Source organism: Etheostoma cragini, chromosome 5 (genome assembly GCF_013103735.1).
Source record: "Etheostoma cragini isolate CJK2018 chromosome 5, CSU_Ecrag_1.0, whole genome shotgun sequence".
NCBI lineage: Eukaryota > Metazoa > Chordata > Actinopteri > Perciformes > Percidae > Etheostoma > Etheostoma cragini.
In genome coordinates, this window is record NC_048411.1 from 6,572,628 (window position 1) to 6,599,521 (window position 26,894).

General features: G+C 41.5%; 1 protein-coding gene and 2 long non-coding RNA genes across 3 annotated transcripts in view; 1 reads left to right on the forward strand and 2 right to left on the reverse strand.

Annotated features, from left to right (window-relative positions):
- On the forward strand, positions 1-25,801 carry LOC117944808. Its single transcript, XR_004656671.1, has 3 exons — positions 1-12; positions 14,064-14,069; positions 25,717-25,801. It is a non-coding gene; the product is annotated as an uncharacterized LOC117944808 (long non-coding RNA).
- loxl2b (lysyl oxidase-like 2b) overlaps positions 2,735-26,894 on the reverse strand; it is a 54,746-nt gene continuing 30,586 nt past the window's right edge. Inside the window, exons 7-14 of the mRNA XM_034871891.1 lie at positions 19,415-19,566; positions 17,897-18,064; positions 9,658-9,823; positions 8,898-9,138; positions 7,116-7,231; positions 5,638-5,774; positions 5,410-5,521; positions 2,735-4,717 (exon numbers count right to left, since the gene is read on the reverse strand). Of these exons, the coding sequence (XP_034727782.1) occupies positions 4,647-4,717; positions 5,410-5,521; positions 5,638-5,774; positions 7,116-7,231; positions 8,898-9,138; positions 9,658-9,823; positions 17,897-18,064; positions 19,415-19,566 (1,163 nt within the window). The 3' untranslated portion in view covers positions 2,735-4,646. The remainder of the gene's footprint in view (positions 4,718-5,409; positions 5,522-5,637; positions 5,775-7,115; positions 7,232-8,897; positions 9,139-9,657; positions 9,824-17,896; positions 18,065-19,414; positions 19,567-26,894) is intronic.
- On the reverse strand, positions 23,190-25,407 carry LOC117944788. Its single transcript, XR_004656651.1, has 3 exons — positions 25,348-25,407; positions 23,466-23,507; positions 23,190-23,328 (listed from the first exon to the last, which is right to left on the reverse strand). It is a non-coding gene; the product is annotated as an uncharacterized LOC117944788 (long non-coding RNA).

Below are 26,894 nucleotides of genomic sequence, written 5' to 3' on the forward strand. Positions count from 1 at the left end.
GTGTTTGTATTTGTGTTGTGGCTTTTGTATTTGTGTTGTGTTGAAGAGGTCGGGGAGGATGGGTGGGCGTAAACATACAGGACTTTCAAGCCAGATGGTGGAGTTTGCTTCCCGGGGAAACTAAAGTCTTTCACCCAGGAAATATGTGTTCCTTACGAGTATTTTAATCCAATCCACAAACTTTTTCTTAATCTTAACTGGTTGTTTTAGTGCCTAATCTTAACTTTCATTGTGATCATATTTTGTGGATTTAATTTAACCATAATGTCCACCAAAACGAAAGACAGCTCACCGTGCTTTGTACCCGGCTCAAAGTCACCCATTTTCAGGTAACTGAACCACGAGTACAGCCGATAAAACAGAATTCTGTAGCCTGGCGTCACAAAGCTCTGTAGCGGCTTAAACAACTAGCAACTGTTACTCTGCATCATGGGGGCCGGCTTCGACTCTGACCTGCGGCCCTTTGTCATTCCTCCTCTTTCATGTCTTCATCTTTCCTGTCATAATAAAGGACAAAAATGCCCCAAAAAGGAACGTTTAAAAAAAATTAAAAAAAGAGGAGCTGAGATCTGGATGAACGAGAAGACGAGCAAGCACTGGTGAGCTCAGACCTGGGCACTGGAACTGACTGGAGGCAACAGAGAAAGGAACATTTAAATATTGACAGCAAGTATGCGATTGTGATAGAAGTTGTGCCTAAATCTGGTTAGTTTATCTAAAAGAGTAAACACCCCTATTCAGCTGATGATAGGAAGCAGGAGAATTGGAAGAAGGCTTCCTGTCTGTATCTTGTACAACATTTTCCAAAATGCAAATGCTTTTTCTAAACCTTCCATTATGTTTGAGATCCAGCTGGGCGTGAGTATTTGTTTTGTTTTTATGAGTTTGCTATCGGCCTGCCCTGTTTTTTTCCTGCTGTTTTCTTTTGTCTCTCACTCCCCCTCCGCACAATTATTTGCTCCCGCCGCCCACACATGGCTGCCATCTCCAATCAACAACGGTACTTCAACCCCGGCTCTCCATCCACCCTTCATTCAGCCCTATTGAAACTTGCTACAAGCCTCTCACTCTTATTTAACGTTTAAAGCCCTATGTTGCTGGTTACTTACCTCTGTTGTCTTCCCTCCCCACAGTCATCACCGCCACTATCGCTGACCTCTCCGGTCAGCTGGCTTCCCCTCAGTGTCCCTCCCATGGTGTCCCACTTCAGCTTGTCTCCGTTCCCATTCCTGGTTTCTGTGTCTTCTCCTGGGCTTCAAGCTCATGGCTCTTTCACGCTTCCTCTCCCGTGTCTCCTCCTCGGCTCCCCGCTTTCCAGAATGTCCTCATTCCCAGAGACTTTCCAGCCTCTTGCCCTCTGCGTCTCGGTCCCTGGCATCTGCCTCCCCACTTCCCCTTTCCCTATTTAATAAATCCTTGTATTTGGTGAGCTGTTGCTTTGAGTCCTTCTGTTCCTTTACTAAATTATTACTAAATTATAAAATAATTTATTGATGTACTTTTTCGTAGGCCTGAAAATGGCTACATTTACAGTAAATAATGGAATCAGCCTATCAATGCCAATTATGTGTATTTTCTTTACTGGAGAATGTAACCTCCCCTTAGGTTGCTAAAAGCCCCAAATACTCAAAATGACTTATAATTTTACTAAATTTGATTTCCAAAAATGCAGTTTCAAAGCCATTTCCAAACTGCCAGAAAAGATAGTCCAAGTTAAATAGGTTTAGTCTAAAAATACTTGAATTGGCCAATAAAATACCCACCATGTGTGCTTTTATTTGTAGAATCGTATCACCCCCCAGTGGTGGAAAAAGTATTCTGATCCTTTACTTAAGTAAAAGCCCTAATACCATAGTGTGAAAATACTGTTAGAAGTAAAACTCCTGCATTGAAAATGTTACTTAGTATCCTCCGGAAAATGTTCTTAAACTATTAAAAGTAAAAGGGCTCACATTTTAGAAACTGGAAACAATCAAAGCAGATATATATTATTTATACAAGCTACATATTGTTGGGTAGTTTAACTATAATAACACATTGTATTCTATAAACATGTGTTTTGTCTGCAAAACTTTTAATTTGTAAAGTAACTAGTACCTAAAGCTGTCAGATGAATGTAGTGGAGTAAAAAGTACAATAATTCTCTCTAAAATGTAGCGGAATAGAAGTATTTGTACTTACATTCCACCACTGTACCTTAAACCCAAAATGTAAATTAGTAAAAGTACTCACTATAAATAATGGCCCATTTTATATCTTCAGATATATTGCAGCTTGTAAAGGTGGGGCACATTAATTTCTTTATATCTACTCTACTGTTGTATGGCTTATCATACAATATATCATAATTACTAACTAAAGTTGTCACATATGTAGTGTAAAAGGAACGTTTGCCAAAAAATATGTACTCAAGTACAAGATTGTACTTAAACAGGATACTGTACTCAAGTAAATATACTTAGTTACTTTCCACCAATGTCACAAGTCTGTGATTCTATACCAACACACTTTGTGTCAAATTCAGCAAATATCTCCTCACAATCCGCCAGTTGTCCATACTGGGTGTGCGCCGAAGAAAATATGTTTTTTTTTTCAGTTTTTTTAGTGTCTCAAACAATGGTTTTAATGCAGTCAGGGAAAGATGTAAATGTTATTCTATGTTCAGATATCATAATGTTGAAAAATGTATTATTACATGCACAAAAAAATAAAAATAATGAATATACAGCAAATATTTGGTTGCTCCTTAACTCAGACATTTATTATAGTTTAACACACAAAGCAAATTGTTCCTTACACTCAGTTCAAGTATACTGTTAGTGTACATAATGTAGCTGTTCAACATGTACTGTACCCTCAGAAAACAGAGGAACAGTTTGATAGCACCATTAGAAAACATACTACAATAAAAAAGGGTTCACAAATAATATTGTACATAACATATTTTTTAAAGGAATACAACTTTTTAAAACTAACTTTAATAACAGTAAGTAATTGATATCTGCAACTTTAACACGGGGGAAATGTTATTCATGAGATTTATCTCATCTGTGCTTTTTCTGTTTCCTTGTAAAAGCAACATATAAGGCAGTGAGGTAATCGCTGAAACCTTCCGTTTTTTGAAAGCATGTTACTGTAGAACAGTCCTATGATCCTCCTAGTGCCACTGTCTGAGACTTAAGACACACTTAAGTAACATTTACAGTAGACTAAAGTGTATATAAGTGGAATTTGGTATTTTTTCAACAATGACCTTTGACTTGAGTGAACAAAATGTTTGAAATTGGTCCAGTATTGAGCAAGAATGCTGTAACTGGCCGCCGCGACCCGGGCTGTACGCCCACTAAAAATGGCTGTTTTTGCCACCGACACTCTGATTGTTATTATAAATGTCTGACTACATTATGGGAAGATTGTCAAGTCTTGTTCTGAAATCCTGCAAAGGAACTTGCTGGAAGACAGCGATGTGGAACCATGTGGAACGCGCGTGGGGAGAAGAGTTCCTGGGAGTATAGAAAGTGTAGCTTTGGGCTATCTATAAGATTTTCAATCACACCTTTCCAAATTTTGCCAAAGTAATACAAAAAGCTTTCCTAGAAGTTGCCTTTGGATACAGGAAAGCTGAAGTTGAGGCTAGTTGTGCTAACATACAACTACTGGCTGTTAGCCTGTGATAGAACAGTGGTGTCACTACTTTAAGGCCTGGTCGTACCAGAAAGTGGTACAGCAAAATGGATTAGTTAATCTTTCAGACTTTATGCAGTGCAAGTAGTTTTCAGAACAATTTCAAAGAATATACGCCCCAGTTCCATTAAAGAAAACTTTGGGGCAATTTGAGGATCACTATGTAATATTTCAGCCTTGGTGGATTAGTTTTACGGTTTAATTGGGCAATTAGCACTTGTTATTTGGGATGAATGGGCTTTTTGAGAACTTGCTTTAGCCACAGCTTTATTTGCACAAACTCTTCAATGAAGATGATGAAGAGAAACTTCATCTTAAATAACAGACATGCAGAAGAAATGCCCAGTTGGCCTGTGCAACAAACTCAGTGCACAGCAGGTGAACTTTAGTTTGTAAAAGGCCCTTTATGAAACTCCATAAAAAGTGATATAATACTGCATTTACTTCCAAAGACAAACCACTGCTGTTGTTTTAGATGATTCCTCTCAATCCTCAGGCGACCTGGCACTGACATGCAACCTCTCCAGAATAAGCTTTGAACAAAAAGTGTTGCATCAGGGTTCTGTTAAAGTGCTACACTTCAAAAGAAGACACCTTCTTGATGATAATGCCCAATGCTGTACAAAATACCTGCCACTTCCTGGCATATTTCATCACTTGTTCAAAAACCAAAACAAAAGTTACAGGGCAGAAGGAACCTTTGCCATTCTCTTGATCTTAACCAGCGAAGTTGGAAGTGTTGGTAAGGCTGTAGCTGCCACTTTTTGGACAGTAGGGGCAAACACATATTATTTCAGCTGGGTAGGAAAGGAGGGTGGGGGTTGAAAAGCTGGTTTGTACTAGAGCAGGGCTGGCAAGTAGAATCCACCACAGAGGGAGATGTGTAGTGGTTGGTAGGCTTCAGATGGTGTCGAGGTGGCGGGGGGGTGGCGGCCAGTTGACTCCTCTCCTCTGCTTTGTCTTTACCTGTGGGTCACCTGGTTGCTGAGAAGGCCTGGGAACGTCTGTTCTGTTTCAGTGCTTAATGAGCCACCTAGTAGAGACAGAGAGAGTTACCACCTCCATGCTTTGTCCTTGTTTCACACCGGATACCAACAGTTTCAATCACTTCCAGTGATAAATGTAGAGGATGTCTGCCCTGCTCAGACTAGACTTCTCAATTAGTGTAACAACAATGTATTTAGTAAAAGTACTGATACATAGTTCTTTCTCAACGTCTACTTAGAAGCTTTATCAAAAGCTTTCAACTGCTTTTTCTGAGGCTTTCGGGCCCATCTCATGGTCTTTATCAGAGCACGGAGTCACACTGAAACAGGGTTTAGGATCTCCGTCACATGTGATTACTGTTCTCATGTGAGCAAAAGTTTCGTACATGTCATGAGATGACAACTGGACCGACACCAGGAGAACTGAACAAACTCAGATCTACAGATGAAGACCATGACACGGTGCCAAAAGCTTCAGAAAAGCTATTATATGGACCTTTAGTTAAATAAATCTTTTGTCAAATGACATAATTACTAGTTGTAGCTTGTTTTGCTGACTGCCGACAATAGCGATCTTGCTTAGTACTAGACCAATGTCCAAGATTGTTGTTACCGTCAGTCACTCAGACACAAAAACAGGAAAAATTACAAATTAATACTCCCTTAAATAATTTGATTATCAACATAAAAAGGTCAGTAGACGTTACAGATATTCCTCTATATAATTGTGAGGTCTTACCATTATGGCAGCTGTACATCCAGACACGATGGCCATCATATCGACATCTGCATTTCAGGATGTTATTGGTGTAGTCTGACTCAGGTACCTCATAGTTTGGATTAATTATTATCTGTGAGAGGGAGAAGATGAAAATGGAGTAAGGGATTGCTGTATGAGGCTGCAGTGTGTAGATAACTTTACTCTTTATTTAGAGAAAAAATAACAACAGAACTTGGGAAATATTACCTGGAATATGTAATCTCCAGGTTTGATATCAGTTATATCGACCCACTGGCAGTCAATGTCATGCCTGTAGGTATCCCAGCAGCCCACAGTGATGCCTTGATCTCCAAAGTTAGCACATTCATATCTCTTTTCAATACCTGCAATAAGACATTTCAAAATGTAAAAAATGCTGGCCAATAAACCCTCTGAGAACCATTTATAAAATGTTACAGCTGCATTACTTTGCAATTTTTGGCCACTTGGGGGCCGTGGAAGGTGTAAACACAACATTGACATAGTCATCTAATGAAGATTTTATCGTGACAATGTTGGCAAACAGTTGCTTATATACACACCCTAAAGACACAGAGCAGCAATCGCATTTATTTGTTATTGTGTTTTAGAATAACTGATGAGTTAGGGTTGCATGATAGGAACAAAAATATGATCAATTGCACATTTTACCTTGTTAACAATAAATTAACTCTAATTAATAACGCTGTTCTAAATTATCTTTTCTGAAGCCAAAAATGTTTCCAGACGACAGACAACTGAACTGGATCAACAGAAGTACATTTCCATGATAATTGCTTTACATCCGGCATGTTCTTAAAATCCCTTCTCCTTGGTAAACAAACTTTGAGCTAGCAAGCTACACGCTGAAAATGGTAAGTTTTGAAAATGAAATTATGCAACATGGCAAACCTGTTTGGTTCTTTCAGGGAATGATTTTAATGTTTTACAAAGAATTTGTTTACCGCATTTACTATCCATCTGGGACATTGTGGGATTGCTAGCTCACGTTCCTGTATTGTGAACCATTTACTTAATTTATTATTTGCATTTTCTTTTGATGGGTCCAAATATTCAACTAAAACAAGACCATTCTGAGGAGAAGTTGTTACTTGGTCCAGAGCTTAGTGCCGACCAATACGACTGGTTCCTATCCTGGAATGTGTCGTGTAGCCAGACCTTAGTCCGCCTTGCTGTGGAGATAGGTCTACTAATGACAGAAACTAGCTCTGTTTTGGTCTCCACCAATATCTGAAAAAACTACCTGGCTCTTAAGCTACCAAATGCTCCAATACTTACCCTTTAGAGGTAGGTAAACAAAGTGGAGCATTTAGCAGCTGTCTTTCTGCTGTTTGGTGCTGGGCAGGTAGTGTACAGTTGGTTTATCAGAACTGCCAAAAAACAGCTGCCTTTTTGCTAGAAACGAGGTTGAAGAGAGCAGTAAGAGTGAACCAAAACAGTAAAGTCATAAAACCAAAATAGCCGAAAGATGCCAGAAACATCTCTAGATCTGAGGGGATCTGCAGACTAGGAAGATAATTCTCTGTGTGTTTGTGCCAACAAGTGACCCCTTTTACATTAAAGTAATTTCCATTGTAAAAGTAGAAATTTACTATGTGAAAAAGGATTGTTTCTCCCACATTTTTAAAAAGTCAAATTTTATTCAAATCGTGAAATCAAAGTAGGAATACTGTTTTGATTCTCACCTTCATCACACTCTGAGTCCTCCAGACAAAAACTTGCTTTGTGTCCTTCTGCCACTTTGGTTCCATTGAGGGAGAACAGGTCATATAGGGTAAACACCTCCATGCTGTGATAATGCCTACACACAGAGACAGTAATGTATTTTTTAAAAGCCAGGCTCAAAATATCAGTTCATAAATGACACTTGTTGTTGTAGCTCAGACTGATGACAAAAGAGCACCAGGAAAAAAGACATATTCAAGAAAGGAAAGTGCAAATTGACATCTGCAATGTACAACGTTTCTTGTAAATGGTTTGATTTTGGCCTGATAAGCGCCGTCACGTTCTGGCACTCAAAAGTGCCAAAAGTTTAACATGTGAAAGGCTGTTAGCTGTGGGAAGCTGCCAACATTAATTCAATTCAATTCAATTCAACTTTATTGTCATTGCACTGTCACAAGAACAAGCAACAAAATGTGATATACATTTATCCAAAATTGCTATACAGGGTATACCACTAAATAGCAAGTCCTGGAGAGATGCTGAGCCTCGCGTTGTTCACGCGCCGCCAAACTGTTCCTCCAGCCAACACAGGAACCACAAAATGTGGGACTTTTTATATAGTACCTTTAGTTTACAACACAGGGCCAATTACAGGGCAGCACAACATATGGAAGGGAAAAACTGCTCCAGAACCATGATTGGGGCTGAGTCATCAGTCTTTCTTTGAATTAGGTCTAATTTGAGATGTTATTTCTGAATCATTGAAATGCCATTGTCTACTATGATGTTTACAAAGGAAATGCTTGTACATTTATAATTAACTTGCAATTTATGTTCCTTGAATGATAAACCTGGATGGTCACAACTGCTTCCACAGATTATATTGTATGATAAATGTCACATGCATTTTAGTAGGCACTTTGTTCTGCAAAAAAGGTTGCTCTATTTTCTCCTTGTACTCTCTATACATTATATAAAAACATTTTCCCAACCCCCCATAAAACAATAAAGTGTAATTTACACATCTTTGTTAAAGGTCCCATGACATGGTGCTCTTTGGATGCTTTTATGTAGGCCTTAGTGGTCCCCTAATACTGTATCTGACCTCGTAAGGGGCAAGATTCCAGATTGCCTCATCTGAGCTTTCATTTTCTCAAAGGCAGTGCAGGATACCCAGCGCTCAGTTTACACCTATCACCATTTCTAGCCACTGGGGGACCATAGGCAGGCTGGGGGGGACGCATAAACCTCAAAAGGTGAAATATTCATGCCATGGGACCTTTAATGTACTGATTAAACTAGCAATATATCTTATGCTCACTAGTGAGCTTTAGAAGTGCTGATGTATGATAGGCTATTCACCTCCTGGCTCTGCTCTTTACCTCACACACACACACACACACACACACACACACACACACACACACACACACACACACACACAGATATATCATTCAACACTCAGGCAGATAGCAAAACACACCTATTTCCACATATTTCACAAAAGTGAGGAATATTTGGAAGTTTAACAGATGACAGACAATTTCACTGCCATTAGCAAAGACATAGTTTGCATGAGGTTAGCTGTAGTTAAGTTCTGAGTTAATGTCAGAATTGTGGATTAAAGTCTTTAAACTCTGACAACTCAAATACATTTTTCACAGTCCCTAAACCTCTTCTGTAGATTTGTCTCTGGTGTCCAGTAAATCAAAAAAGATTGTTACTGTGAAATTATCATATGATGAAATCTGGGATAAAAGCCAAGAACATATAAAAGAGCTCTTGTACTCTGTGACACTAACCTGTGACAGTCATGCCACACCCAGGAGTGTCTGCCAGCTTTGGGCCGGAAGTCAGACTGGCCGTTGTTGTGGATCTGGGAAGAGAAGCGCAACAGGCGGCGGTAGGAGTTGGCCGGCACTTGGTTAGCGGTAGATGACAGACATTCTTCCTCATGGGCACATTGCAGCATGAACATAGGCCTGTCTTCCATGTAGGTGGTCTGCTCCACCACCTGAGGGTTCAACACCAGGTCAGGAGCCGCTGGGCACAGGAAGATGAAGGAGAAACCACAGAGAAGCAGACAGAGACAACACATATTTAGAAACATATGGCCCCGTCATTGCTACAAAAAAAAAAAAACGCTGGCACATAAAGTAAATGAGCCCTCTTGTGTTTCAGAAAGGGACATTGGTGTTTCAGTTATGCAAACTTTTAAATGATGCAGAGCTTCTCCAGAGATTTGTTGTAATTAAAACTTAATGTGAAGAGCAAAAGTGGCCACATTCTAATTCAATTACATTTTATTTATAGTGTGAAATCATAACTATTTTAACATATAGGAAAGGAAGTTTTTCCTCGCCACCGTCGCACTGTTGCTTGCTCTGGAGGAGACTACTAAAACTGTTGAGTCCTTGTAAATTCTGGAGTGTGGTCTATCTGTATAGTGTCTTGAGATAACTCTTGTTATGAATTGATACTATAAATAAAATTGAATTGAAATTGAATTGAATATCTCAGGACACTAAAAGTAGCTATACAATATGAATGTTGGTATCTTACTCTCGGAGCAGGAGACTCCGGCGGCGTTGCGTCCGCCTCCTTTAGCACAGCTGAGGTGGGCTCCGTGGTGCAGGCAGTGGGACAGAGACATCTCAGTACCAGAGCAGCGAACACCACTCATCACCACATTGTCGGCACTAACCTCTCCTGGCCAGTACCATGTCTCCTGTTAAGAAAACAGGACCCAAGGGAAGTAAAAGTGCTACCACACTTTAAAAATACTCCGTAACAAGTAATAATCCTACACTGGAAATTTTACTTAAGTAAAAATAAGTTATTATCATCCGGAAATTGTACTTAAAGTATTAAAAGTAGAAGTACAGAAAAATCCTCACATTTTAGAAACTCAAAGCAGTTCTGTCAACCAACTAAGTGTTTGATGGTCTAATCATTTCAGTTGTGCATTGTATATGAGGGGTAGTTTATTTCAAAATAAAACATTATATTTTCTAAACTACGTATGTTTTGTGTGCAAAAATCTCAATTTGTAAAGTAACTAGTAACTAAAGTTGTAAGATGAATGTAGTGGAGTAAAAGGTACAATATTTCCATCCAAAATGTAGTGGAGTGTTGTAGAAAGTGGCACTAAAAGAAAAGACTCAAGTAAAGTACAAGTACCTTTTTGAACCAGTACTTAGTTACAATCCACCACTGCTAAAGAGTATTAGAGCATCCGTATTCTGCTTTAAATAACACTAATGGAAAAAAGATTGCAAGAAAGTGGATAATTGCAGATATGTGAGGAAACAACAGCTGAAAAACAATCAATATCACTTGATCACAGAACTGTCTGATACCAAAGACAAGCTCACTGTATTCCCACTGAATATTCAACTGTGATGATGCCAAGCAACCATGTGGTCCTTTTTTTGAGGATTTTAATGGACATGTTCACAGTAACATCATATTTTGTTTTAAAGAAAGGGGATTCTCTACATTGACCACTAGAGGGCACACTTTATCCTTTTATATCATCAGGGATGGGCAATTACTATATAATGTATTGATATATAATGGCTTTGTTTTTCTCGAACTTCCAAATAAGGACTGTGCAACTCATGTACTTGTGACTGGTATATATGAGTGATGGTACTGCCATATATGACTGATGGTACTGCCAGAAAAAGAAATGAGCCCAACATAATTCCGTAATGTACCCCTATTACAACAGACAGTACTTCTGCCTTAAGGTAATCCTGACTTCCTGTAATCATACAGAAACTCATTGTACATTTTCCACTCATGAAACTCTGCACTTTATTCTATTGCTCTGCAAACACTTTCAAAAGCTGTGATATGAAAATTACTGGCAAAATGTTAACGGTGATAAATAATTTTAGTGTACTTTTAAACATAACAGCAATTATGATAACAAAATATTTGTAATTGTTGGACTGGACAAACAATTGCAACGTTAGTTACTGTGGTACTTCCATTGGGTTTATCCCTTCGCGCATGCGCAGTCGTGAAGATTTTCTTTCCCGCCCTAGCGTCCAGCTCGGGCCTCCACTACGTCAGCATTTACTGCATATATACAGAGCGGACCCGTTGTTCGACTCCCAAAACATCAGCTTTTTCTTCAACTAATGTTCTAGGAGCAGGTGGCCCGGACCTTAGAGGGCTACGCCTATACTAATAGAATCTGGAGTTACCACAGTAACTAACGTTCTATTTCGTATAGGCTAAGGGCTACGCTATTGGGTTAGGGCGAAGCTGATGTAGTCAATGCCACCTGCGGCACAAGGTCCACAAGCCGAACATACACCACATTGCCCCAGCAACAATGTACAGAGGCTAGTCAGAGTCATTCTTCTGACAAGGCCTGTCCTGCCAATGGCGTGGCCGGAAAAGGTTCATGAGGCCCGCAATATGATACAGTAGTACAATGATTAATGGGGGTTAAGCGTGATTGACCCTGTCGCGCATGCAACGGAGAGACATGATTACCTCCATGCATGCAACATGATTATGACAATGTATTAGATAAAAGCTGTGTCTCACAAGAAATACCCCAGATACAGGAGAGGTCTGACAGCGGAGCAGGGTCTTTGCAGCACTAGGTGTGAAGGAGATTGGCAACAATCAAGGCATCCGTTTTTTTTTGTTTGTTTTTTTAATGCACATTCAGCGCGGCATTACGCGTCACTGACTGTGGACAGAACCGCATGAGATATGGAAGATTCAGACATATCTCGCAGATAAAAGTGGATGAAGGGGCACGGAGAAGCCCAGGAGGCTGCCGCGCAAATGTCGGCTACTGCCATGCCTTTAAATAGAGCCGCAGACGCCGACAGAGCCATTGTAGAGTGACCCCGAATGTCTTGGGGGGGCTCTTTCCCTTCAGAGCTATAAGCCTGGGTAATAGCCTCGCACAGCCAGTGAGACAGACGCTGTTTTGAGAGGGCTGATCCTTGGGAGTGTTCTCTATAATGCACAAACAGCTGCTTAGTTTTTCTGATATTTGCCGTGCGTAAAATGTATTGTGACAGAGCGCGCACCGGACACAACCGGTGGGAAGCCTCCTCCGCACCGTTAGCGTGAGGTGGGTGGAAAAAAGAGACGGCTGCAGCCTGGAGCGTCCCATTTCTTCCGTCCCGTCTCATGCGGTCCCGTCTCATACGGAGCTGTGTCCAACGGTAAAACCAGAGGGTCAAAATTACGATATCGCGAATAATTTTCCAGATGGAGTCACGGGTAAATTCGTGACCACATTTGTTGCAATCAATTGAAAAACTTTAAAAACTGTTAAAGTAACCATTTTGCCATAGGCTACATATAGTTTGCTCATTTCTGAATGTTATGCTTGTGTTGTTCCATATTAACGTAGCTGCATCTGATGAAACCTGCATCAGCGACGCAGCCGTTTCTGCCATATAACGGCAGGATCAACAGAGGAGGGGTCACAATCCACGACCTGCACTCACAACAACAAAACTACAAAATTAAACATGTTACACGCTTTCCAAGAATTTTTAATTGTATATTCTATATTGTTTTCACACTTCACTGGGACATTGCTGCAAATAACTGCTTATCAGCCTGGCGAGAGCATTCGACTGTAGCTCTACAGTCGCTGCCTCGGCTGTTGGCTCTCTGGGACCCGGGGCAGAATGCGGTTGTAGTTTTCTACCCACGCGGCATCGGCCTTCGGGTCTCTGGGACCCGTCCTGCATTCGACTGCGTATCTCTGCTGCCACGGTCTTGGGCCAGAATGCGATTGAATTTTTCTTCCACAGCGGTTCTATCGTATTTTGTGTTGTATTGTATGAAAGGGGGAAAAAAATTAAAAAACAAACCAAATGCTTGACCTCTGTCGGGAGAGAAATTCCTTCTATAGCTGCAACTTAAATCAAAGTTGCAGCTATAGAAGGATTTTTTTAGTTTGCCTATCATCTGCATTTATTTGAGAGACGGACACATATTTTTAAATATTTAAAAACACACCAAATATTTTATTCATTAAAAGTTGACGTGAGTTTTTACTTTGAGAAGTAAGAGAGATATAGTATTTTATTCCAGATGCGAGCTTTTATTTTGAAAAGTAGAAACTCGGGGATGGCAGAAGGATTTTTTTAAGTTGGTCTATAATCTGCAATTATTTTATAGACAAACACGTATTTTAAGTGTTTTTATTCATCAGTATGATAGTCTGCGTTTATCTTATGTACATGTTTAGTTTAAAAAAACATTTGCGTGATTGCCGTTACTTAAACTGTAACGGAAATCACACAAATTAATAAAATAATTTTGATATTTGGTGTTTTCCATTTTTTTCGGGCACCCAGATAACTCAGTGGGTAGAGCGGGTTCCAAAATGCAGAGGTTTGCTCTTCGACGCAGCGGTCCCTAGTTCGAGACCGCCTGCTACCCCTTGCGTCTCTCTCTCTGTGTTTTTTTTAACTAAACGTTAAAACCAAATATTAAAAGTATTTTATTCATTAGCATGATAGTTGTCGCAGGTTTATTTTATTCCAGACGATAGTCTGCATTTATCTTGTCAACACAACCATCCATCTGGAAAATGATTCGCGATTTCGCATTTTTGACCCTCTGGATTTACCGTTGGACACACCTCCGCATGAGACGGGACCGCATGAGACGGGACGGACGAGATGGGATGCTCCAGGCTGCAGCCATATACTCTTAGGAAAAACCCGCGAGGGAAAACACCCTCGACCGAAAAGAACTAGTTAAGTATTCGGTGTGAAGGAGGGGTTTGGCTGTAAGGTGGCTGCGCTCCCGACCACTCTAATGGAGAGGCAGGACGGAGAAACTGTGCACATAAATTTCTCACTCTTTTGGCCAACGTTAGGGCAAGGAGAAGTGCTGTCTTAAGCAACAGCATTCTGAGCAAAGCCTGTGCCAAAGGCTCAAAGGGGGGGCTTCCCCGGAGCCCGGAGCACCAGAGCTAGGTCCCATTGGGGGCAAGGGGGCGAACAGACGTTTTTTGACGCCTAACCACCTTCAGGAAACGCTTCACCAGGGGATGCGCAAAAACTGTCCTCTCACCAAAAACTTTGTGACAGGATGAGATTGCTGCTGCGTATTCTTTGACTGTAGATGGAGCCAAATCATTATCCGCCAGAGTTTGTAGGTACGTCAGCACGAGAGGTAATAAACTCGTGCTGACGCTGGTGCTGACGCCTCTCTGTGCACCAGCGCTGGAAGGCAGACCAGCACCCTGCGTAGCCTGCTATGGTAGAGGGGGCTCTGGAGCCCTGGATGGTGCGCACCACGGCGGGGGGGCAAGCCTAATCTCTGTAAGCGCTCCCCCTCAGCAACCAGCCCCACAGTCTCTGATTTATCATTGGGGGATGACAGATCGCACCGTTCAGCTGCGACAGTGCGTCTCCCCGCCACGGAATCTGCCAGGGGGGGGGGGGCACCAGCAGCTGAACGAGGGTTGGGAACTAGGACCCGCTCGTGCGCTCCGGTGCCACCAGAACAATTAACAGATCCTCCTCCTGGACGCGTTCCAGGAGGCGAGGGATCAGAGGGACCGGGGGAAAAGCATATAGGAGGGTTTTGGGCCAGGGTTTGTGGGAGAAGGCGTCTAAGCCGAGGGGACGGTTGTCCCGCGCGCTCAAGGAAACCACAGTGTGCACTGTGTGTTCTCTCGTGAAGCGAACAGGTCAACCTCTGCTTCCCCGAATGTAAATAATGTTTAAACGATAGTGGGATTCAATCTCCACTCGTTGTGGGAGGGCCCCCCCCTTGACATCAAGTTGGCCTCCCTGTTCAAAATCCCGGGGATATATACTGCTTTGAGAGACAGTAGGTGGCTGTGCGCCCACAGCAGGAGGCGTCTGGCTATTTCTAACAGCCGGGCTGAGCGTATCCCGCCCTGGCGGTTTATGAATGCCGCCGCCGTGATGTTGTCCGTCCGTACTACAACATGCCTCCCCGTCACCACTGGTGTAAAGTGTTTCAACACCTTCAACACCGTGGACAGCTCCAGGCAGTTTATGTGAGGGAGAGGGGGAGGAGGCCAGCCCCCTCCCACCACCTGTGACTCGCACATTACCCCCCAGCCAGTGAGGGACGCGTCTGTGTACATCGTCACATATGACGTCACTCTGCCCAGGGGAACCCCGGAAGACAGGCTGTGGTGGTTCCCCCAGTATGCCAGGTCTGATTGGAGGGAATGAGGGATGGACAGCATTTGCCATTTGTGGCGAATGGGATCGAGCCGCTGGCGGTGAAACCACCTCTGGGCTTTCCTCATGTGCGGGGACAAGGGCGCTCTTTTGCCAATTTATGGCAAAAACCCTAGCGTCTGTAGGTGCTGCAGAACCTCCGTAGTTTGCAGCGCCTCCTGCTCCTGAGAGGGGGCTAGAATGAGCAGATGGTCCAAATAAAAGAGGACTCTGATGCCCCTCTCCCGTAATGGCTGGAGCACCGTTTCCATGCACTTGGAAAAGGTTGAACTGGAAAACGGGCCCCTTGGAAGGAGAAGCGCAGGAATTTCCTGTGCCTGGGATTTGGATGTAAAAGTAAGCGTCTTTCAGATCCACAGATGAAAACCAGTCGTTGAGGCGCACACATTACAACACGTGCCTGATGGTGAGCATGAGAAAGGGGCCCTTGACTTTTAAATTTTTGACAGGTCAAGGATGGGAAGCAGTCATCCTGACTTCTTTGGGGTGAGAAAATAGCGAGAGTAAAAACCCTCGTTTTCCCCCCCTGGAGAGGCGCGGGAAATAGCTCCGCTGGTCAGCAGCCCTTCTAGCTCTGACGTCATTGCGTCTGACTCTGTCAGGGATGATACCGTCGTCTCCAACACACCCGCGAAAGGGGGCGGGGGGAAGCGAACTGGAGTGTGTTACCCCGTGTTATCAGCTTTGACATCCATGAGTTCATGTGTGTCACGCCAATCCATGCTGCGCTGCACTCTGACAGCGTGCGAGCACATGTCTGAGTGTTGTTCACCGACATGGCAAGCAGTGAGCGCAGAGCCCATCCCGCCGCTGGGTGAGACGAGTGATTGTTTCACCCAGCCCATGGTAGGGCTTTTTCGAAAAGGGCAGTGACCAGTCGCCGCAGTATGGAGCGGTCACTGTGTTAACACGACCCCCGCTCCGCCGGCATCGCCGTGGGGAGGTGGGTGGTCGAGCGGCGTCGTCCACCATGGGTGGACGCTCATTCCGGCTGCCTGCGCAGCGAGGACGCCGTGGCGCCCCGCTTGCAGTAACGGCCTGGTGTGTGCTTGTGTGGGGAACGACTGTCAGAACAGCGCTTTGTTTAGAGCAAACAGGGGAGCCGACTGGGGCAAAGGGGAAGGCCGCTCGGGCGGTGCCCCAGGCCGTTCGGGAGACGGAGAGAGCTCCACTGGCAAAGCGTCGATTGCCGTCTCAAGGCCCAATCCCCCCAAGGGGGAGGGGGGGATCCTCCCAGAGGGTAGGAGGGGAAACCGGTGATGGAGGCGCTGTCCGAGAGAACTGAGCCAGCGGACTCGTCCTCGTCGAAAACGCCGTTCACCAGCGGTTCCAAGGTGCCGCCGGATTCCTGTCTGTCTGCCCAGCTGCCATCTCCGCCACCGCTAGCCTAGCTACCCAGAAAAGCTACCGCACGTCGATTTAGCTCTTTAGATGACGGGCGGGTGCCAAACTGGCAGGAGGCGTAGCGGGTGAGGGCCTGGCCGGCGTGAACGGCACCCAGGCAGGCCTCGCAACGGGGGTGGAGGTCCGGCGAAAGGATGTAGCCGGTCCGGCAGGAGGGGCAGACGCCGGCACCGGTGGAAAGTCTTGAGGTTGTCTTCATACTGAAGTTGAAAAAAAAGTGGGAGTCGAACAACGTGTCCGCTCTGTATACATGCAGTAAATGCGGACGTAGTTGAGGCCCGAGCTGGACACTAGGGCGGGAAAGAAAATCTTCACGACTGTGCATGCGCGCAGGGATAAACCCAATAGCGTAGCCCTTAGAGGGCGAAGCCTATACGAAATAGAACCTAAAATTAAATTGCATACTGCTTTTTTGCAATTGAATTATGTCTTGACTTTAGCTTCTAATAAAAGATATTGTTTTTATTATGGCACAAATCTATCAGGCTTCTTCTGCGAAATCTGTCTAACTATAGAAATGACAATGATTTCATTAGAAATGACTTAAAAACAGGACATGATTCAAATTCAAATGCACTTTTATGTAGCTATATAATTTGTAGAAAATGATTGGATTATTTTTTTAGGGAAAATGGAGAAAGATTGAGAATAAAGTTTACAATGAGTCAAAAGTAAATTGATGGTTAATCAGGTTTCAATAGACTATAATTGTATTCGTCTGGAAAACAACAGCTCAGTACAACTAACCAAACTCAAACCATTGTCTCCGAACAATTGTCTTTCCTTTCATTGACACATTCTATAGTTTTTTCCAGGAAACATCCTATTGGTTAAAGTAAGAAATAGCGTGCACACGGTAATACATTTATCAAGACTTTGGATGTCTGTATGTAGCAAGAAAATGATCATTTTAAATTTGAAGTAAAATGACCTATCAGGCTAAAACTGGGACATCTTGTGCAAAATCCTGTGCTCAGATTCGTAATGTCTACGTTTGATTAGTTAGGGTGGAAGAACATTAAACATAATATACAACATGTGTTGGTTTAGTTCTTAAACATTTTAGAAATCTACTTTAAAGGTTGTAACATTTGAACTGACGGAATAAAAATCATGTTACTTTTCGAACAAACCCAAACCCAAGCTGATTCCCCCCTTTTGGCTGCTGCGTCTCGTACCTGGAAAGCGTTGCTGGCGAAGCCCAGGCCCAGCTGTCTGCAGACCACCATGGCCTCCATGGTTCCCCAGCTGTCACTGCACACCGTCCCCCACACCAGGGAACCATTCCTCTCCACCAGCACCTCCACACGGCCCTCATAGGGGTTACGACCTCCACTCAGACGCAGCTACGGGCATGAAAAACACAATGTAGGCACTGACTTAAAGGCTATGTGAATCAGGGATGTTTGACACGATATTTTGCAACACTAACAAGTTACTGCAAAGTAACAAACCCAGCATTCGTGACAACATATGCTAAGGTTTTGGTAAAAACTTTAAAAGGTAATACATGCATGATATGTACAGTATAAAAAAACTAATTATGACTTGAAATACTACAAGGATGTGCAAAATAAATGCAGTAAAGAACGCCAAAAATAGCAGTCTGAAATGATCAGTACTAATACAGGACGTTTACAAAACATTATTTAACATAGGAAAACAAAATTGGAGTCACATTTTTTGCCTGCTCAAGATGGCTCTAGGAGATGAAGGACCTTGTGTTTCCTCCAAGCCTACTTAAAAATGCAGGTTTAAGGCATAACTTTAGTTAACTGTTGATGTAAGAAGCTTGCTGGTTTAGATATAAGGTCATATTTTCTGCCACCGCTAGGGGCGCTAATTTATGAAAAACATGTGTTGTATTAGAGGGTAGGACGACTATTGTCATTGTTTGAAGGATTTTTTGAAAAAACTGAACAAAACTTTAAAATGTTGGAAGTAGAGGCAGAAAAGCAGAAGCAGAAACAAGAATATCCAGGTTGAAAGATAGGCTTGACCAATTATGAAGAACCTGGTGAAACATTCTCCAGGTGCCAGAATGCAAGAATCTCTGGTGTCAGAGAAGGAACTGGGGGCCAAGATCTGGAAGGATTTTTTTAAAATCTGTTGAGCGAGGCACTGGATATAAAAGCGGATGACTATATGTATGATGTGCAACATATCCTCAACGTTTGTTAACACTAATGTTCCTAATTTTAACGACGGCGTGAAGCGCATTAGGGCGTGTCCAAATTCCCTTTTGCTAGTTTAACGGGGAAAAAAGGGTCTGTACACCAGGCACATGTTTCAAAAGGGTTGTATTTAGTGTCTTTATTAATGCATTGATGTGTTTTGGGTGTAACATGCCCCCAACTAATCAGAGTGTCATCTCCCACTCCCTTTAATACTGAGGCGCGTTTGTACCTTGGCGCATTGCTATTATTATTTAGACCAGGTTTTTGTTGGTCAATGGTGTGATCACTTCCTGCTGCCGCAAGATAGTAGTATACCCAGAATTCACCTGAACACACCTTGCTGCGCTGCGCCGGGTACAAGATAGACCCCTTATTGGTCTGCAGAAGGCCATACATATACATGAAATACATGAGAAGACACATCTAGTCTTCTGTTGTAGTGGGTACAAGCTAAACAATTGTGTTTTTAAGAAAGAATACGTTGCTGTTATGTTTGATTGAAACAACGCTGAGGCTCACCGACTCCTGGAAGCCCATAGAAGGAACGTTGCATCTGATGGCTGCATCCTCCTCATGGCTGCAACCAAGAGCCTCCTTGTTGAAGGCACACTCTGTGATGGACTTCTCAAATCCAGTGCACTGTACCTCATTCATATGTACTGGGCCCATTCCTGGAAAATATCAACAAAAGACATTTTGAAAGGTTGCTTCACATATTAGAGGGTCCATGAGAGCGACAAACAAATGATTTTGGCTGAGAGATGTCCATGTTGTGTCATTATTTCCGGTAATTTCACAGTTTCAATTTAAAAATTCAGCTCTGGTGTGAAATCAAAACGAAAGGAATAGTTCGACATTTTATTAGCTGAGCTTAGCATTAAAACTGGAGACACCCACCAAAATCTGCAAAAAACTACAATACATCCAAAACTCTCTTGTCTGCTCACCAAGTCCCGCATCAGAGCTCACATCACCCGAGTTCTTTAAAAACCAACTGTAGCTTCACAGGATGTCAGGAACAGTTACAAGGCTTATAGCCAATATGGTTTGTTAAGGGAAGGTGAGAGAAAGAAAGCAATAATAGTATCCTACACATTAAAAGAGAGACTGTACATACATACTGTACAACAACAATCTAGTCAGTTAATCAGAGAACCCTACAAGCAATACTACAATACCATTATAGTCACCACATTATATCAAGTACCTAATTATGATTACCTATAACCATTAACTATGACCTTTACATGAGAACAAAAGATACCTTAACATGACACTAGGAATTTTCATGATTAAAGGTGAAAATAATAATAATTTGACATGGTGCACAATAGGTTGAAATGTGAGAGTCCATTGCTATGTTTAATTCATAAGGGTTAGAGAGGCCATGGCTAAACAGGAATATCCCCCAATGGAGTCTTGACACTTGGGGTGGAAATGGAAGCTTGGAATGACAACTGACAGCAGCAGAGAAGAAAATATTTTAAAGCTTGAGTGAAACAAAGTGATTGACTTACAGAGATCATGGAAACATCTGGTTGGTTTAACTGAAAGAGTGAACGTCCCAGAGTCAGCAGATTAGGTTGTGAAAGAGAGATTGCGACAGAGAGAGAGAGAGAGACAGAGAGAGAGGGAAACAGAGCGAGAGAGAGAGAAAGAGAGAGAGAGAGAGAGAGGAGAATGAAGAACCATAGAAGTCTTCCTGAATGAACTTACAATGAGCTTACATATGTAACACTGCCACACACATCTCTGAACATTTTCCTGTTTACAACATGATGACTTCTGATACAGTATGAGTTGCCAAAGACCTTTTTTCTATTTTGTGAAATGTTTTGCTGTTTATCGTGATACATTGATACTTTTACAATCTGAGTTTTTTTTATTTGATCTTTTTTCCATCTAAATTTTTTTTTTCTCCCTGAAAGGTTACAGAGAGCCACTGATGAGAAATAAAGATGGGAAATGATTTTGGAACAGGAACATTCCCTCTGTTTCAACATTTTCCATGTCTAATGTTCCTGGAATGTGCAGCATGTCCCTGTTTATGATAAAAGGAAACACCTCCTATACAGAAGTACCATGCTGTATGTGCTTCTTTTTGCCAGTTATTGGTACGGTCTTAGGGAAGAATGTACTTTTTTATATCCTGATACAAACAGGTGAGCTTGGGCTTTAAAACACTGTTTAACAAGGTACGTAGATGTGTGTGAGTGTGTAATTTTAAAGCAGGTCAATGGCACATTTTTGTTGGGTATGGGGGTCCTAATTTCCAAACCTGCTGTAAAACTCTCCATGCAGCTTCTGTTGTAAAGCTGCTGCATGCTGCAGTCTGAAAAGAGACTCCTCAGTGGAGACCATAAAGTCCACAATATTTACTGTTGTAAACTCTTACTGCTCTCATCAATCTTGTTTCCAGACACAACTGGCAGCGTTTCCGGCACAATATAATACAATAACTGGCTAGCAACAAACTGCAGACAGACACAGTTAGCAACTAGCTTGTGAACATTAAGCTTACCTTGCACGGCAGCAGGATATCCTAAAATCATTCAAGAATTGCTTTATCAAATATCATACAATAATCAAACTTGTCAGTATTTAACTATGCGTTCCAGTGGCCACTCATGGTATTGCAATGGAAATAATTCCCCTTGGGCTCAAAAATCATTTCCCTATAGGCTATCATTGTAAAAGAAATGTTGTCAGGACGCCTGCAGGAAAACTGCAAACAAGGTCAAATATGACTTCAACTCTGAATTTCCATTGGGTTATTAGATTTGAAAACCTTTTCTTGAGCCAAGAAATGCGATTTAAAAACCTGTGACACCACCACATTGTAATGTCTATTGGCCGAGCAGGTGAACCACTACTGCGGAAATTCAGCGGGCCCAGAGATGTATAGTAACAAAGTAGAACTGCTTTACTACTGTTTTTAAATACTTAAAGACTGTACTCTGCTGGAGTATTATTTTTATCTTCTACTTCCACTTTTACTTCAGTAAATATTTTCGATGAGTTTAATGCTTTTACTCCGATACATTTTTTATGTGCTGCATCGTTACTTGTTAAAATCAATCACCGTGTATTTGGTGTGATTTGCAATTCTGACCAATTACCGCAACTTTTCTGCAAATTTGACCAATAACCGGAATTTCCCATGACAACTAGGCAGTCCCACGTGCCAGTCAGTATGTGAATCTGAGAGCCTGTAAGAAGGGGTAATACAAGTATGTTGCCAAATTCATTTCATTGTTTTTGATATGAAGACAAGACGTCTGTGACTCAAACATCTCACAAAACGTACAGCAAAGACTGCAAAACCTTTCAGACCGTCCTGCCAACATGTATACATTTTAATGTCAATGTACGGTGTAACGTTTTTTTCACTCTAAAGTCGTTGCTGTCTCAATTCTGTCGGCTCTCTGCAGCAGGCGGGCTGCTGCTCAGTTCCCCCTGCGACTGACGCGCACCCAAAACCACACGGTGGATGCAGGGGCGCAACTACCCAGTGTCAGAGCGGTATGCAGTAACAATTTGGTGTGCCGGACATCATAACGAATGGGGTTTAAGTAATTAAGGTTTATTTTAAAATATATCAGCCACTGTAGGCTTACCATAATTATAAAAAAATTACACTACCGGTCAAAAGTTTGGGGTCAACTCACAAAATTCCATTGGACTACATTATAGACAGAATCCCAGCTGAGCTCAGTTGCCTTTTTTTTTAACCAGGGCAGCAGTTTCCAGATTACAATTATGTGCTTACATAATTGCAAAAGGGTTGTTTAATGTTTTCTTAGTTAGTTTTTTAAAATAATATCAGATTAGTAAACAAAATGAGCATTGGGAACATTGGATGAATGGTTGCTGATAATGGGAAATGTAGATATTGCATTAAAGATCAGCCACCCACCCAGATCAGCTGGTATCCTGTCTATAATGGAGTGAAATGGAAATTTGTAAGTGACCTCAAACCTTTGACCGGTAGTGTGTGTATATATATATATATATATATATATATATATATATATATATATATATATATATGCGTTGTGGATGTTTACATCTGTTTTGTTCACTATCCCTGCTGTTAGACATATGCTAATTGTTATATTTCTCACATGCGCAGGGTTTTGATACAGAAATACATTTTTCATTTGCAATGGCAAGATTAGCCTAAAGCATATAAAACAAAACATGTTAGATTATTTTTATTTGGAATTAGAAGTAATCAGACTGTGTAAGCAACACGTTTAAGTGCAATTAAACAGAAGTAATGAGTACTCAGAGTTTGAACAGGACATTTAGTTTTGTTTGGTCTAATAGAACTCCTACCTGATGTCATCACTTGTCTCATCTCTACTTGATGCCATCGGCAACCTCATGTCTGTCTCATTCACTCCTTGCCTGTGTAGCTGTGTTCTTCTCCACTAAGACATATTGTCAAACAAACATTATTATGTAATAATATATTTTCCATTTTAGTTTTCCATATTAATAATATTAACAAATGAATCTGTTGGTATCAAGTGTCTCCCCCTACACTTCCACCAAATGTTAGACCAACCTGTTGCCTTCCCCTGTCTTTCTTGATCCACCATCCTCACACCTGAATGAAATGAAGTCATATAGCAGCATAAATGTAATTCTTAAATCAGCCTAGTAATGGCATCAGATGAGACAACTTGTATGCAGTAAGGTTGTGCTGCTGTTGAAATAACATTTCCATTTTGGATTTTAAAAAGTACAAATATGGAGAGCCACATAGCACAGACCTTTAAAAAGAGAAATAGATGTGACCCTGTACTTAAAACTTCCATGTCACTCAACTGACACAGACTATAGCCAGTATGTTTGAAAGCACATCTGTAATGAACAGCTAATGGTAAAACAAAATCTATTAATGATTCCATGATAAACCAGACTTATTGCATAAGTAAAATTTTCCAGCTTCTTGTCATTTATTGTGCATGCTACCTCATATTTATCAGTTCTTATTTTACTTTAATAAAATTGAGATAGGTCATGCATGGGAATTGTAAACAAAATCTAAATAGCTAGCTATCAGCAACATTGGATTGCATTAAGCTAGCCGTAAACCCCACTTTAGCAGCTAGTGTTAGCAAACACTAGCTAGTCTGAGAGCAGTCTGTTAACGTAAATATTTGCAAGCCTCCAAGTTTGGTAGCAAATCTATGCATGAGTCCACGGTAAACGAGAGTTATTGCGTTAGTTATGTTTCCAGATTCTTGTCATTTTATTGTACATGCTACCTTACATTTTCCAGTTTTAATCTCAGCAACCTTGGTTTTACATATTCCATGCTAGCCGTAAACTCCCATTTGGTTGCTACATTCCGAGTGTAAGAAACGCTAGCTAGTCGGTTAACATGAATATATGCAAGCCAAGCACAGACGTCACACTTTAAAGCACCCATATTATGTTCATTTTCAGGTTCATTATTGTATTTGTACCAGAATAGGTTTACATGGTTTCATTTTCAAAAAACACTTGAAAGATTAATAATTTTTGTTGTACTGCACATTGCTGCAAATCCTGTTTTTACCCTGTGTGTTTAGGTCTCTGTTTTAGCTGCAGAGTAAGACATCTCACTTGTGTTAGCTACAGAGTGAGACATCTCACTTCTATACTATCTTTGTGGAGAGTTGTACATGCGTAGTAGCTAGGTAAGGCTCGGCTAGGTAAGTCTCAGCTAGGTAACTTTTTATATCTTTGATCAGTACAAGGCAGGATTAGCCGGGAGACTTCTACTAAACATTGAGTGCCACTTATGGAATATCTGCAGAACAGGGACATGGAAGTAGTTCTTTTGTAGATTATGGTGAACTATTGTGTTTTGTAGCAGTGTTTTGCCATTGAGAACGAGCTAGCAGGCTAGCGCTAGCATGTGCTGTGTTTAGTCACCTCATCTCGGCAAGTGACGTGGAAAGCGGTGCCGAATTTGAAAAACTCCCCATGAGACTGCAGACAGAGGACATTCAGAAAACTTATCTCATTCAAAACATGGATAGTTTTTTTTTCCAAATTTTTATACATGTGGAAGCACCAGAGACACGAAATAACACCCCAAATCCCATTAAAAATTGATGTTTTCACAATATGTAAATGTAAATGGACTGTATTTATATTATAGTGCATTTCTAGTCTTACCGACTACTCAAAGCGCTTTTACACAGTACAAGAACCATTCACAATTATTTAATTTAATTCAATTAAATTATTCATATACTGTGGCCGAGGCTGCAATAAAGGTGCCACCTGGTCAGATAAACACTCACACACATTTACACTTCGATGGCACAGCATGGGGGGCAATTCGGGGTCTCAACCAAGGACACTTGGGACTGCAAACCACCAACCTTCCGATTGGCAGGCAACCGCTTTACCACTGAGCCTCAGCCGCCCAATATTGGCACTTTAAATCCTACCTGTTGCCTTTCACCATCCACTTAATAAACTGCTGTGCCATCTCCTTTTCTTCTTTCTTTTTCTAATTTAAGACCCTGACAGCTTTTTTGCTTTATCCATCTTTTTCCATCGACAACAATTCACTACTTGTACACTCGTACCTGCTCGCTCGCCTCCCGAAAGACTGCAAAATAAAGGCCTTCAAAAATTTACCGTTGAATTCAAAGAAATATGTCAAGGTAAGTTACAAATATAACAGCTAACTAGCTCCCCGTGGTTCATGACATGCTGGGTGCGGTGTTGTACATTCTTGTCCTTGTACTGCTGCTACAGCCAAAGGAATTGTCAGTGTCCTTTAGGCTAAACATTTGAAATGTTAAATACTTCAGTGCTTCCACTTAAGCGTGGTGCTTGAAGAGCACTTCAACTTCTACTCAAGTCACTTTTTTGATAGAGCAATTTTACATTTGCTCAAGTCTGGGTCTCCAATACATGTCTGAGCGGGTCTCATATCATGTAAAAACCAGAAACATTTTTGCTAAATGCACCAGGCAAGCAATTCAAATTAAAAGGAATAGGGACTATTTTGACAGTTTAGCAGCTAGAAAGCCAGCTATTTCCCATAGGAGTTGGTGAAGACCAAAACCGAGCTAAAATGAGAGAGAACATTGCAATTACAGTTGTCAATAGACAAACTGAATTGATGCAACAGGCTGCTAATACATAACCATAACAACTATGTAATGTTGTAATGTGAACGTTGTGTTTACAGCTACACTATGGCCATCACAAAACAATGCAGCTTTAATGTAAAAACACATTTAGTATATAGATGGAGTACTATCTACATACTCTACTAATCCAAATGGCAAGCCACATTTCATTGCCCAGGATCTGAACAGAAAGTAATGGGTTAGAGGTTTACATTTGAGTACAGACACCATTCACCACTGGCTCTGTCCTAACTCAGTAAAGTAACTTCTAAATTGAATACACAGGAATTTTCATATATCCTTACAGAAAGATATCCGATTTCATGATTTCACAATCTTGCACACTGTAACTAATCTTGAGTTACCGGTAAATCACTTTTACCATATAGTCAGTGAGTTCATGATATTTTGCTCAGTGGCACACAGGAGTGATATGAGGAGGAAAGTGAAGGACAGAATTACTGCCTGAAATGTTTGGGATATGTGGTTTTGCTACACAGTCATAACCTTTTGTCCCGTGCCATGTTGGAAAAATACATGCACAGTTTATCCAACAATAAAGTAATTTTGAGCTCGTTGGCATGGGACTGTTTCAGATATACACTGTACTTACTTAGCCCAGGCTGTTTCTGCTCAGACAAATAAGGTGTTGGAGGAAGGAGATAGCAGAACTCTTGTTTAGATTAGGCTTAATTACATAGTTTTAATCAAAAAGCCCATAAAAATCAAGTTTCCTTTTGTTGCCATTTCCTTATGTTTGGCTTCCAGAGTTAATATGCAGCGGGGAGCAGACGGAAATACTGTCAGTTAACTTTTCTTACACATGTAACAGTAAAAATGTAAAACTTGTATAC